The following is a 15,166-nucleotide window of genomic DNA, read 5'->3' as shown; positions in this document are numbered from 1 at the left end:
ACAAGGAACTCAAATGTGCTGAAAAGAAAAAACAAACAACCCCATTACAAAATGGGCAAAAGATATGAACAGACACTTCACAAAAGAGGACATCCGAGCATCCAACAAACACATGAAGAAATGTTCAACCTCACTAATCATCAGGGAGATGCAAATCAAAACCACACTGAGATACCACCTAACTCCAGTCAGAATGGCAATTATCAACAACTCAAAAAATAACAGCTGCTGGAGAGGGTGTGACGAAAAGGGAACACTTCTACGCTGTTGGTGAGAGTATAAACTAGTGCAACCTCTGTGGAAAGCAGTGTGACGATTCCTAAAAGGTCTAAATATGTATTACTTTTCAAAGTTGAATTGAATTATGGTAGCAATGTGTAGCATGACGTTCGCTCAACCGTGCTTCCGCTATTTTGACTGTTCTGCCTGTAGCATGGTGACACTAGGATTCATTTGATCAATGCCATCTTTTGGGCAAATGTCACACTTAAAATGTGTAAACATTTTTTGGCACTCCAGGTATATATAAAGTTTTAAAACTTTGTATAAATCATATCACTCTGGAAGCATTCTTTCCCAACATGCTATCACTTGATTTTATGATTTCTACATTCATTCATATTGATCAATGGGATATTAGTTCATTCATTTAAATTGCTTATGGTATTTTATTGTCTGATATGAGAAGTGAGACAACTGTACACATTAGAGGATATAGTCCCCACAAGACCATCCACAGTTCTGACATCGACTGCAAATTCAGGGGTTTTATAGAACTATCCTCAGGTTCGATAATGTGCTAGAAGACCTCACAGGACTCATTGAAAGCTGTTACACTCACAAGTTTTATTACAGGGAATGAATATAGATTGAAATTAGTCAAGTGAAGATGTGATTAGGATGGAGCACAAGGGATCTCCCAGCGTTTAGTTTCAGAACCATGTTACTTTCCACATATTAATGTGTGTCAATACACACAAGTATGACCAACCAAGGATGCTTACCTGAGCCTTAATGTTCGAGATTTTATTGAAGCTCTATCACTTTAGGCATGACTGATTGCCCTTGTTTCTGATCTCAGTCTCCAGCCTCTTTGGAGCTTGACTGAGATATACATGACCCAAAGCTTCCACCCTAAATCACACTGTTGATCTTTCTGACATAGCTAGTCCCCACACTAATTCTATCTGGTGTGGCCAGCCTTAACCCTAAATCATTGTTAGACTGTCTGATAACACAGTGTCCCTAGGCAAACAAAGGCACTTCTTTCTGGCATGACATTCCAAAATTCCAAGGGCTTACAGATCACCTCCCAGAAGATGAGTTCAAAGGCCAGGCCTCGTTTTTGCATATGGTGAAATTCTTTTTTTTTTTTTTTAGATCACTTTTATTAATTATGTATTGTCTTACTTTATGTATATATAAAGTATACATAAAGTTTTTGCATATGTTGAAATTCTTTTTTTTAGATCACTTTTATTAATTATGTATTCTCTTACTTTATGTATACCATATTCTTTTCAGATCTATTTGGGAGTCAACCTCAGAATAAAGGGACATAATGAAGCTTCTGCACTTCATTTTCACATCTGTATAAGATTTTCATCTTGGATAATTAAAAAGAAAGCCTGTTTCCCATTTGTCTTTCAAAAAAATTTTACAGAATGCATTTTGTTATATTTAACATGCAGTGAATTCTTTACTACACATATGAGTATACCCCATTTTCTTTTGTACATTCTCCTCTTAATGGATATTTGGGTTGTGTGTGATAGTATATAAAATAGTGTATTTTATTTAATGAACACATAAAATACTGTGTGCCAGATGCTGTCTAACTTCTTTACAAATATTAATTCATTTAGTCTTTGTGGTCCCTATACACAATGAAATTTTACACAGCCATAAAGAAGAACAAACATGCCTGGCTCGGTGGCTCAGCCTGTAATCCCAGCGCTTTGGGAGGCTGAGGTGAGCGGATTGCCTGAGCCCGCGGGTTCGAGACCCGCCTGGGCAACTTGGCGAGACCTCATCTCCACAATAAATCAAAAATTAGCCGGTCATGATAGCGTGCTCCTGTAGTTCCAGCTACTTGGAAGGCTGAGGCGGAAGGATCGCCAGAGCCCAGCAGGTCGAGGCTGCAGTGGCCGGGAGCGGCCACTGCACTCCAGTCTGGGCGACAGAGTGAGACTCCAACTCAAAAAGAAAGAAGGACAAACATATGGACTTCACAGCAACTTAGATGGATTTAGAGTCTACCATACTCAATGATCTATCACAGAAACAAAGAACAGAGTACCACATGTTCTCACTCATAAGTGGACCCTGAACAATTGTCATAATACTATAAGAAAGGGATTGGCAGTAGCAGGATGCTGCTGGGGTGGAAGTGGGGAGAACACAACATCAACAAGTGTACCTGATCTCAAACCAGGCAATGTGGGGACCAAAAGGAGACCCAAACTTTACCTGTACGGTGACCACTTGTATACCTAATCCTGAATTACACTCCAAATCTTAAAAAAAAAAATCTTCAGAAGAAGCCTATATTAATCAATGCCATTTTTAGTTTGCAGATGAAGAAAATACGATACAGAGAAGCTAAATACGTTGTTCAAGGTCTCACAGCTTATAGGTGGAATAGTTGGCATCTGAGCCTAGGCAGTTAGAATTCTCCATTTTAACCCCTATGCTATGCTACCTTAAAACAGTACAGCAGCAAATATTTTTATATACATCTTTTTATACACATGTATGAGGGTTCTTTTAATAGCTGTACCTAACAATAAAATTGCTGCAGTGTAGATATATGCGTTATCAACTCTTAAATACTGCCAAATTATCCAAACTGCTGTTTTTAAGCAATTAATAATATATCTACACATCTGTTTCCCAGTCTGTGGCCTGTCTTTTCACTTTCTTTTGTTGTCCAGATGTTTATAATTTAAAGTACTCATTTTTTTCAATCTTTTCTTTGTGATTGTTGACATCTTATTGAAGAAATCTCTTTACACAAGTTCATGTATTCTCCTATATTCTAAAAGTTCTGCTTTTTATATTAATGTTCTTCATCTACCTGGAATAAATTTAGAATCTGGTGTAAAGTAGGGATATAATTATTTTCCCCATATGGATAACCTGTTGTCCCCAAATCACTTTTCCAGTGGTTCATTCCCCACTGGTTTGTAATACCACTTTTGTTGTATTCATTTCCATGTATGCATGAGTCTTTCTGTTAGTTTCCTATTACTTCCAAAATAAACTTAGTAGCTTAAAAGAACACAAATGTACTATCTGACAGTCCTGAGGGTCAGGAGGTTAAGATGGGATGACAGTGCTACATTCCTACTAAGGATTCTAGGGGAGAATCTGTTTCTCGCTTTTTCCACCTGACAGAGGCTGCCTGCGTCCCTTGCCATGTGCTACCCGCCCCTAGCAATAGCATAACTCTGATGTCTGCTCCTATCTTCACTTCTTCTCTTACTTTGACCTTCATACCTCCTCCTCCTTTTGAAAACCATTGTGATTATGTTCACCAGCATAATATATCAGTGTTAAGATCCTTCATTTATTCACATCTGTAAAAGTCCTTCTTGCCATGTAAATTAATATATTCATAGTGTAGGAATTAGGATTTGGACATCTTTTAAAAAAAATTGTGGAGTACAATTCAGGGTTAGGTATACAAAATTTCATTGTGCAGGTACCCTTGTTGATAAGGTATACCTCCCCTTCCCCGGCAGATATCGACTACTGTTAGTCCTACCTCTCTGCCACCCCCTATCCCCTGCAGATTCCTGCTACTGTCAATCCTTTTCTTATAGTATTATGGTAGTTGTTCAAGGTCCACTTATGAGTGAGAACATGTGATACTCAGATCTTTGCTTCTGTGAAAGATCACTCAATATAATAAACTCTAATTCCATCCAGGTTGCTGAGAAGTTCATGATTTTGTTCTTCTTTATGGCTATGTAACATTCCATTGTGTATATGTACATTTTTTTTATCCATTCCTCTTTTGATGGGCAGCACGTTTGGTTCCATGTTCTTGCTATTGTGAACAATGCTGTGATAAACATACATGTGCAGTTATCTTTTTTATAGAGTGATATGAATTCTTCCGGGTATATTACCAGTAGGGGGATTGTGGGGTCATATGGAAGGTCAATTTTTTAGAACTTTTAGGAATCGCCACACTGATTTCCACAGAGGCTGTACTAGCTTACACTCCCACCAACAGTGTAGAAGTGTTCCCTTTTAGCCACATTCTCTCCAGCATCTGTTATTTTTTGAGTTATTAATGATGGCCATTCTGACTGGAGTTAGATGGTATCTCAGTATAGTTTTAATTTGCATCTCCTTGATGACCAGTGAGGCTGAACATTTTTTCATGTATCTGTTGGGTGCTCGTATGTCTTCTTTTGAGAAGTGTCTATTCATGTCTTTTGCCCACTTTATAATGGGGCTGTTTGTTTTTTTTCTTTTCAGCATGTTTGAGTTCCTTGTAGATGCTTAATGTTAGGCCTTTGTCAGACATAGAGTTGGCAAATATTTGTTCCCAGCCTATGGGCTGTCTTCGTGCTCTCTTGATGGTTTCTTTGGCTTTGCAGAAACTTGTCAGTTTAATGAAGTCACACTTGCCTATCTTATCTCTTATGCCATGGACACTTTGGGTTTTGATCAGGAATTGGCTGCCAGTTCCAACTTCTGTAAGAGTTTCTCCTGCATTTTTTAAGGTTCTTATAGTTTGAGGTTTTACATTTAGGTCTGTGATCCATTTAGAGTTAATTTTTGTGTATGGGGATAGGTAGGGGTTCTGTTTCAATCTTCTGCATGTGGTCAGCCAGTTTTCCCAGCACCATTTACTGAATAGTTCTCTTCTCCCCAGTAGTGGGTGGTGGAGGCTTTGTCGAAGATGAGTTGGTTGAGAAATTGAGGTTTTGCTTCTGGAATCTCAATTCTATTCCATTGGTATATATACCTGTTCTTGTACCAATATCAGGCTGTTTTGATTATTGTAGCTTTATAATAAAGTTTAAGGCCTGGGAGTGTGATACCTCTTGCTTTGTTTTTTTTTTGCTGAGGATTGTTTTGGCTATTTTTGGTCATTCATGTTTCCATATGAATTCTTGTATTGTTTTTTTCTAGATCTGAGAAGAATGTTGCTGGTAATTTGTTGGACATTGTGTTAAACCTGTAGATTGCCTTAGGTAGGATGGACATCTTAAAAATGTTGATTCTTCCAGTCCATGAGCATGGGATATTTTTCCGCTTGTTTGTGTCATCTTTGATTTCTTTAAGCAGTGTTTTGTAGTTTTCATTGTAAAGGTCTTTCACATCTCTGGTCAGGAAAATGCCAAGGTATTTCATTATTTTGTGACTATTGTGAATGGAATTGTGCTTTTTATTTGAGTTTCTGTTTATTATTGGTGTAAAGAAATGCGATTGTCTTTTGTACATTTATTTTATACCCTGAGACTTTTCCAAAGTCCTTTATCAGTGCAAGGAAGTTTTTGACAGATTTTCTTGAGTTTTCAAGATATGCAATCATGTCTTCTGCAAAGAGAGATAACTTGACTTCTCATTTCCTTTTTGGATACCCCTGATCACCTTCTCTTCTCTGATTGCTCTAGCTAGGACTTCCAAAACTATATTGAACAGGAGTGGTGAGAGTGGGCATCCTTGTCTTCAGTTTTCAGGGGAAATGGTTTTTGTCTGTTTAAGTGTATGGTGGTTATGGTTTCTCAAGATGGCTCTTACTCTATGCCTAGATGTTTGAGGGTTTTTATCAAGACGCGGTGCTGGATTTTAGCAAAAGCTTTTTCTGCATCTAATGATATAATCATGTGGTTTTTGTTTTTACGTCTGTTGATGTATTTATTTACATTTATGGTCTTATATGTGTTGAACCAGCCTTGCCTCCTGGGGATGAAGCCTACTTGGTCATGATGGTTGATTTTTGAGATGTGTTGTTGAATCTGTTTTGCTAGGATCTTGTTGAGAATTTTAGCACCTATGTTCATCAAAGATAATGTCCTGTAGTTCTCTTTCTTTGTTGGGTCTTTGCCTGGCTTTTGTATCAATGTGATGTTAGCTTCATAAGTGATTTGGGGAGAGTTCCACCTTTCTCAATTGCCTGGAATACTTTCAAAAGAATTGGTATCAGTCCCTCTTGTATGTCTTGTAGCATTCTGCTTGAAAGCCATCTAGTCCAGGACTTTTTTGTTGTAGGTAATTTCCTTGATTGTTATTGGTCTATTTAGGGTCTTGATTTTTTTTTGTTTCAACCTAGGGAGGTTGTGTGATATCAGAAAGTCCTTCATTTTCTTTAGGTTTTCAAGTTTGTTGCCATACAAGTGTACATAGTAGTCTCTGATGATCTTTTGTATTTCCCTAGGGTCAGTTGTGACTTCATCTTTTGTGTTCCTGATTGTGTTTATTTGGGCTTTTTCTTGGTCAGTCTAGCTAGGGAACTATCTATCTTTTTTATCCTTTCAAAGAACCTGCTTTTTGCTTTGCTGTTTTTTTTTGTATTATCTTTTTGTTTTCTATGTCCTGGATTTGGGCTTTTATTTTGGTCATCTGAATTCTTCTGCTGAAGTTAGGGTTTTGATGGTCTTGCTTTGCCAGTTTCCATTACAATGGGGGGTCATTATTCATCCTACCACAGTCTTCTTTCTGGAAATTTCATCTTCATTTCTTACGGTTTTTTCTTTTTTAATTCATTTGTCTTAAGTATGATGATTTTATAATCGCCATCTGATACTTCTATCTGAATAAAGTTTTGGGACATTTAATTTTGATGTTTGTTTTAGAATCAGTCATACTCAGTGCTCTCTCACAGAAACAAAGAACAGAGTACCACATGTTCTCACTCATAAACAGGCCCTGAACATTTACCTTAATACTATGTGAAAAGGATTGGCAGTAGCAGGATACTGCTGGGGTATGTGGGACACAACACCAATAAGGATACCTGATCTCAAATCATGTGAAGTGGGGACCAAAGGGAGGCCCAAACTTTACCTATAAGATGACCGCTTTTATGCCGAATTCTGAATCATACCCCATATCTTTAAAATAAAAAACATTAAAAAAACCCTGCTGTGTGTTTGTCTGCTAATACTCAGTCAAAATAAGATACAGTTTTAAATGTGTTTCATAATTTTAGGTTATAAACCCATCATCAAGTGACTCTGTGTCAGTCTCACCAGACAGCTTTAACAATTGTTTACTTTTCTCCACATCCACACCAACATCTGTTGTTTTTTGATTTTTTTAGTAATGGTCATTGTGACTAGTATTAGGTAGTATCTCATAGTTTTAATTTGCATATCCCTATGAGTGATGCTGAGCATTTTTTTCAAATGTTTGTAGGCCATTTTTGTATCTTCTTCTGAGTAATGTCTATGAAAATAGAACACTTATACACTTTTGGTGGTAGTATAAATTAGTATAACCTGTATAGAAAGTGGTATGGAGATTACTAAAAGAACTAAAAGTGGATCTACAATTTGAGCCAGCAGTCCCACTACTAGGTATCTACCCTAAAGAACAGAGATTGTTATATGAAAAAGGCACCTTACCCACATGTTCTTGACAGCACAATTCACACTTGCAAAGATGTGGAATCAATCTAAATGACCATCAACCAATCAGTGAATAATGGAAATGTGGTATATATACACCATGGGATACTATGCAGCCATAAAAAAAGAATGAAATCCTGTCTTTTGGAGCAACATGGATGGAGCTGGAGATCATCATCATAAGTAAACTGGCTCAGAAACAGAAAACCAAATGCCGCATGTGTGGGAGCTGAATGGTCACAGAGATGGAAGTAATAGACACTGGGGACACCAATAAGGGAGGAGTGGGGAAGGGGGTTTGGGTTCAGAAACGACCTATGGGGCACAATTTTCACTATCTGGGGAATGGGCCACCTAGACCCAATCCTCACCACTAAACAGTATGTCTGTGTAACAAATACACATGTGTACTCCCTGAGTGTAAAATTTTGAAAAAAAATCAAGTCTCCAGGGGTACTACTCACTGACCCACAGTCATTTCTTATGATATTTTATTGTTTAGGGTTTTTAGGATCATGTAGTGGTATAAACCGCCAATATGTATGAGATCAGACCACTGGTTATAAAAGAGGTGTAATCTTCCTACGTCTGGGCTTAATATAAATGTTTTTGTTTGTTTGTTTTTTCTCCCTCTTAGTAAGTGGACTTCTTTCTTAGATCACCCTTTAACTGAAGTGTAGCCCTCTAAGGATCTAGATGTTAACAAGATAACATCTCCTTTTCTACTTCTTGTCTTGTTTTTATCTTAAAGCCTCTCCCCTCCCTATATGGGCATTAAAATCTAAGTGCTTAGATTACTGCTCAGATAAGCAAACTCTTTTGAGCTTCTACTGCATTAACGCATATGCTTATTGTTCTAGTTTTCAATTCTCAGTTTAGTTATGGCTACTGAAGATTTTACTTTTATGGTAAGTAAAATCACCAGTGTCTCCCAGAGTCTTCCCTGCTTGGTTCTCCCGTAATACTTCTCCCTTAACACTTGGTTCTCCCTTAACATTTAACACACTCTGTCAAGTGTCTCATACATACATCACCTCTTGAGGCTATTTGTGGTTTGTGTACCTTAGGTAGGCAGGAGCTGGTTTTGGGGGGATAGTTGACTCTTGCTTAGGGACACTTTAAGCTTTGTCACAATTCCCCACATCAACATTGTTATTAGCAGTAGCACCTCTGCTGTGTCAAGGTATTATTAATCTTACCTCTATGAGATTCCTAATACCATGATAGAGAAAATAATAAATTATCAAAATTCCTTTTATGTAACACAAATTATTAAATATAAAATACTTGAAAGAAAATACTGTTACTTTAATTTTCAACCCATTTATCCCAATTCTCATTTTCCTTTCTAGGATGTGTGCTGTGTTTGGTGGAATCTATTGTCTTCGCCATTCTGTACAGTGCCTTGTAGTGGACAAAGAATCCAAAAAGTAAGGATGATGTATTTATACCAAAAACCCAGATGAAAAATGCTGAAGTAGATTTAAAAAAAAAAAAAAAAAGATTCTTGAAAGATTCTACTTGGTGTTAATAATATATCAACCTTGATTAAAAGTAATTTGTGTTTAGGTCCTCCAGAACAAGAAAAGTGAGTTCAGACTATAGAAACTAAATTAATTTCCCTGGAATATGAATAGCTCCTGATCATCCAGGCTTGGAAGACAGATCATTTCAGTTGCCTGGGGTGGGTGATGAGTGATGCTAGTTTTCCTTGTGGCCTTACCTCCTCTAATTGATTTTCATCAGATGACAACAAAGCCCTCTGTTATTGCAGTTTTAAAAATGGAGCTCACCTGAAGACTCATCAGATTAATCTCTCCTGATAATGCATGTCACTCCAAGAAAAGACTTTAATGAGTTTTTAGGTAGATTATCATAAACTATGCTGCCCTCTTATCTGAGGATAAATTCTTTTACAATAGTATTCAGGCCTACAGGATGGCTTAACATTAAAATAAAAATTTACCTTTTTTTAAAATAAACCAAGCACCATCTGTTTATCTGTGTATTTTGTATTTAAATTACATTTTTCTAGGATTTTTGATTGGTTACTAAGTTAAGCACTTGCCTGAAATATAATACATAAAATATTAATTATACATTTTCTAAGTTTTACACTGAAAGTTAAACGGGGCGACTGGATCAAGTGTTAGAAGCTATTTAAATTAGTGTGTGTGTGTGTGTGTGTGTGTGTGTGTGTGTGTATGTGATTTTTACATGCTCTCAAGCATCTATTGACCTATATCTCTTAGATAACTGTTTTTAAGGATGTATAAACCAAGTCGTTTTTCCTTATGCATTCATTTTGAAGCATGATAATGTTCCCATGACAGGGAGTCAGATAATGAATTGCTTGTTTTGTGCTTATTTACTTAGATCCTTTTAACCTTTTTTGGGCCCCATTCCAGTTTCACGTGTTACCCTCAGTGACATTAATAATTTGTTTTGCCCATATTTGTTTTTAAAAAGTGGATATGCTAGTACAATAATTGCATTTGTTGAACTAAGGCTATGTTTACCTTACCTTTGGCTTTTTATGTTTTTATGACATACTCTGAACATTGGAATGTTTTTATGATCTGGTGCGGATGCCAGGTGCAACAGATAGCTGAGGGCTGTAAAGGTCTATAGACCAAAAGATTCTCTAGAATGGTAGTTTTCAAACTTTCAAGTGCCTAAGAATTACAGGTAAGCTTGTAAAAAAAATGCAGATTTCTTCTCCTTGCCCTTGGAGAGTGATATTGAGTAATATGCTTAGGGTGGAGTCAGGGAATCTGCAGTTTTAAGAAACACCCAAGTGATTCTAATATAGGAAGTCCTTAGATGACACTGAAAAACACTGATCTGTAAGGTAAAGTTGAGGATTTAGCGAAAGGTACTGTACTCCATAATAAACTGGGAGTTCCAGGTCTTAATTCATTCTAAGGCCTAATCAAGATGAACCTGGCAGATATATAGGCAATCAAATATGAATTTTAAATAGCAGGCACACTGCTTCTAATTTATTTTATAGCTTCATAGAAAGATCTTAAACATAGCATTTGTTGTTTAACAGCTAAGTCATGAATAAAGGTCGGTTAGTCCTGGGGTGAGCGATGACTTGGAATTCTATCAGTGTCATGAATGACAGTGGGCAAATCCTTTTCTCTTGGCCTGTTCCTTTATCTGTAAGATGAGTGACATGGACTCTGCAGGAATCTCTGAGTTTCTTTTCAGATCTAACATGCTTTGGTTAAGTTATTTAGCATTCTTGAAAAGTACTATTAGTTTTAACTTAATATTTAGAAATGAGTGACCTTAAAATATTTTATAAGCCCAAATGTAAGCCATTACTCACATAGTGAGTAATCTTCAGTCCCAGTAAGAAATGTTTAAAATGTTGGACACCTTGTAGGTATCTACTTTTGTGAATATAAATTAAATAGCATCAGGTCTGTGTGTCTACTTAGGCTATTTATTCTATTAGCAGAACCCCAATTCTGATGTCATCTTCTTGTCCATCTTGTTTTTTGTTTTTTAAAAGATACAACCACTTTTTATTCTGTATATGATTTTCTTACTAGAAAATTTACTTCAAGTCATAATTATGTATTTCTGTATTAGGACAGTTTTTAAAATTTGACATGCATTTGTAATATTCCTGATATCAGTAGCATTATCACTATAGTGAATTGCTTAAGTGAACTTTAAAAATTTTGAGACAAGCAATGCTTCAAAATTATAAATTCATACCTCCAACATTAATTACCATATCTATATTAATTTTTGCTTTAAAAAATCTATTCTATCAGATCAAATAGTCTCTATAAATTTCTAAAGCTAGCATTGATTAAAGTTAGCTTAGGTTAATGTATTTTTCTCAAACATTTTGTCATTCAAAACCAAATAATTGAGAGAGATACCAGTAATAGGAGACCTAAATATAAAGTGGGGGATTTTATTTATTTATTTTGAGGGAAAAACCTTGACGTTATAGTTGGGTGTATATCCAACATACATTTCTTTTGAAGGAGTCCAGGTTGACTTAGACAACTGTTTATTCTAAGTATTATCATAATATTAACTAAGGAAAATGCAGAGATTTATATTTGTCCCCTTATGGTTTTAGTTTGTTTTTCTTTCCCTAGTTTTCTGTGTAGAACACTTGACATACCTGTTCCCTTTTAGTGTAGTTAAGAGCTACTCATACTTCAGGTTGAAGTTCTAACTAGTTCAGACTAGATCAGAACCCTATGCCCACCCCTCCTCCTTGCCCCTGTCAGATCCCCTTGTATGATTATTTGATAAGTTCTCTGTAAGAAAAGACAAGGTCTCACTATTATGTCTCTAGAACCAAGGCAAGTTCTTAGTACTCATTATGCTCAGTAACTTTGAGTCAAATACAAGGGGGGACCCAAAAAACCCGAAGTTTTTTTATAAAAAATTATGTAGTTTTACATGTTTAAACCTCAGTCACCTTCAAAGTACTCTCAGTTTGATGCAACACATCTGTCAAGATGCCTTTTCTACTGCTTAAAACAGTTTTTTAACTTGGCAATTTTGATGCCTTTTAGTACTTTTGCCATTTTTTGTTTCATCTCTTTCACGTTGGCTACATGTTTCCCTTTGAGGACTTTCTTCATCCAGGGAACAAAGAAAAAAGTCACATGGGACTAGACTGGGTGTATAAGGAGGGGCTCATGCTGTTTTGGGGCAAAAACTGCAACTGCTCATTGTGGAGTGGGCAGGTGTGCTCATAAAGCACCTAGCATGAAATAGGCAAACATGTTGAAAGTACCTCCGAAAAAAAATTAACTGAAGTTGAATGTACCCTCTCACAGCAGCACTAGCTGGTTGATACACTGATGCCGATGGGTTCCTGGAACATGTACCAATTATCCAAAAGATAATTCTGGGTTTTGGGGAAGTTTCCCTTGTAATTGAATGATGATTAAACACTGATTATAGCCTTTTTTGTGCTTTCTGCTTCACCTTTCATTTTGGAAATCTATTAGAGGCCTAGATGATCATAGCATTGAGTTTAATATGATTATACATCAAGCTACTGTACAAACTTTAAGAGAAGAAATAGGGCATTGAAGAGATACATGAAACCATGGTATATGGAATATGTAACCAAATGTGTGCCTATTTTCAGCTAGATCTTATTTTCCATTTCTGTTTAATTCGTTGACTCTGCTTTCTTAATTTAAGAAGATGTAGGTATATATAGTGATTCTTTCCCATACCATTTCACTAAATTCTAATACTGTACCCTTCTGTTGACTGTTTTCGGAAACAATGAATGTTCTTGTTCAACAGCTATGCTGACCAGGTAAAACTTTTTAAAATTAGGTTGGCCAGTTAGTAGTATAGTATATGACATTTGGGCAAGGTAGAGATGACCTTGAACCAGATATGCCTGTAACCCTAATTACTTCAGCTAGCATTCCCTGTATACGTTAGTTGTGTCACTTACTAGATTCCATGCTATGACTGTATCTTGCAGATGTCTTTTTTTTCTGATGTCAGGAAAAGCTATGCCTTTTCCAGATATTGGAAGTTAGTAACGAGTAATATGTTAGACCTAGTGTGAAATGAGTGACTCTTAATACCATTTGTTATTGCTGAAGCCCTGATTTTAGTGTGTTCTGCTTATAAAAGGTAGTGACCATATTCTAGATATTTAACATCGACCAAACCCCATGCTAGCTATGGGGATAAAGGCAATAAAACATAGACCCTGCCCTTGTGTACAAAGAGACTGCACTAAAGAGTTCATCTCTAAAGTCAGGTAGGTGGGATTCGGATCCTGACTTTGTCACTAGCTTTGTGAACTTGAGCAAGTCATTTGACTTCTCTGTGACCCAGTTTCTTTATCTAGAAAGTAGACCAATTGACAGTACCTACCTTGGAGGGTTATTATGAGTATTAACTGAACAGATAAAGCTTGTAAAACCACTTGTTACACATTGTAAGATCTCAATATATGTTAGCTAGTAGCAATTGCTAATATAATCGAAGACTTAGAATCCAGTGGAGTGAAACATATTGTGAGGATCCTTCTATGCTGTGCTAAGGAGTTTGCACTATAATTAGTAGTAATTTTAAATGAAATTAGATTTGCTACTTTTAATTTGGTAATTCTGGCTATGATTTGGAAAAAGTTCTATGATGGAAATCTATTCTATACCTCCTAAATCAGAGATTCTGTATGTTTTTCCCCTCGTCTCTGTACTGTTCACATGTACAGCATAATTCAATTATCTATCCATCCTTTCACCCATCCATGCAACAAGTGTTAGTTGTTTTCTGTGTGCCAGGCACTGAGAATACAGCAGAGTAAAAGGTAATCAGAGTATTTTTTCTCATGAAGTGTATAGTCTCCTGGGGGATATTACAGAACAAATAAATTAACAAGGTAAAGTTGAGTGTGGAGGCTCATGCCTGTAATCCCAGCAATTTGGGAGGCCGAGATAGAAGGATTGCTTGAGCCCAGGAGTTCGAAACTTGCCTAGGCAACATAGCGACACCTAGTCTCTACAAAAAAAAACCAAAAAATAAGCTGGGCATGATGGTGTGCGCCTGTAGTCTCAGCTCCTCAGGAGGCTGAGGTGGAAGGATCACCTGAGCCCAAGAAGTTGAGGCTGCAATGAGCCATGATGGTGCCACTGCACTCCAGCCTAGGCAACAGAGTGAGACCCCAACTCAAAAAATAAATAAATAAGGATAAGAATAAAGCCATAACTGCCATTCCAGCTTTTTAAAAATTAAGAAGATAATTGCACATTGATATCTGTTTAGTATTCAGGTCTGGCTCTCTCCCTCCCTATTTAAAAAGCCTCAGTGGCTTTATATTACCACAGAATAAAGTCTAAAACCCTTTCACATGACACAGAAAACTGCAGTCTAGCCTCTGCCTGCTTCTCTAGCCTCGTCTCTCTTCCCTTCTTTCTTTCTATTTTATAGTCAGAAAATACTGAACTGCTCAGGGATCTCTGTCCTTGCTCCTGTCTTACTCGCATCTGTTTCCCTGCAAATTCTGCTCTTATACCTGAGATGGCCTCCTTATTTGCTTGCTTTAACTGTATTTGATACTTTAAAGGCAGCAAATGTGTCAGTTCCTCCAAAAACATTCCCTGACACTCCACCCTAAGGTGAGTTAGTGACCTCTGCTTAGTACTCTACAGTGCCTTGTCCTTATCTCTTTTCACTGGACTTTGTCATTGTTTTCACATTGCCTGTGTCTGAACCTTCATTATATTAGGAGCTGCTGTAGAACAAGGCATTTTTATTTTTTCTTCTTAGAACAGTGCTCAGCACGTGCTTGTTATGCCATATGTTTATGTTGAACAATTGAACTACCAATTTGCTAACAGTGTATGGTCTTATTAGACATAATAAGAGTCTAAAGCAATGTCAGTGGAGATGGAGAGAAGTAGTTTCAGCAACTATTTATAAGGCAAAATAAAAATGTAGTAGCAGATTAGACATAAGAAGAAAGATTTAAGGTAGGGAAACTCTGCTGGTTGGAACAGGTGAGCCATTATAAATTCAATTTGGGGCATGCTGCTTTTAAAAAGGGTTTTGTTAATAAT

General features: G+C 36.8%; 1 protein-coding gene across 1 annotated transcript in view; it reads left to right on the top strand.

Moving 5' to 3' along the window:
* The window catches only part of LOC103263809 (rab proteins geranylgeranyltransferase component A 1), a gene marked incomplete at its 3' end in the record, with an annotated part of 182,040 nt that overhangs the window by 152,604 nt on the left and 14,270 nt on the right, over positions 1–15,166 (top strand). Inside the window, exon 9 of the mRNA XM_008061466.1 lies at positions 8,942–9,019. Coding sequence (XP_008059657.1) covers positions 8,942–9,019 — 78 coding nt within the window. The remainder of the gene's footprint in view (positions 1–8,941; positions 9,020–15,166) is intronic.

This window comes from Carlito syrichta, unplaced genomic scaffold, assembly GCF_000164805.1.
Source record: "Carlito syrichta isolate Samal-C Ts95f unplaced genomic scaffold, Tarsius_syrichta-2.0.1 Scaffold305277, whole genome shotgun sequence".
Lineage (NCBI taxonomy): Eukaryota > Metazoa > Chordata > Mammalia > Primates > Tarsiidae > Carlito > Carlito syrichta.
The sequence above is the reverse complement of the archived record's forward strand: the minus strand, read 5'-3'. Positions and strand labels throughout refer to the sequence as shown.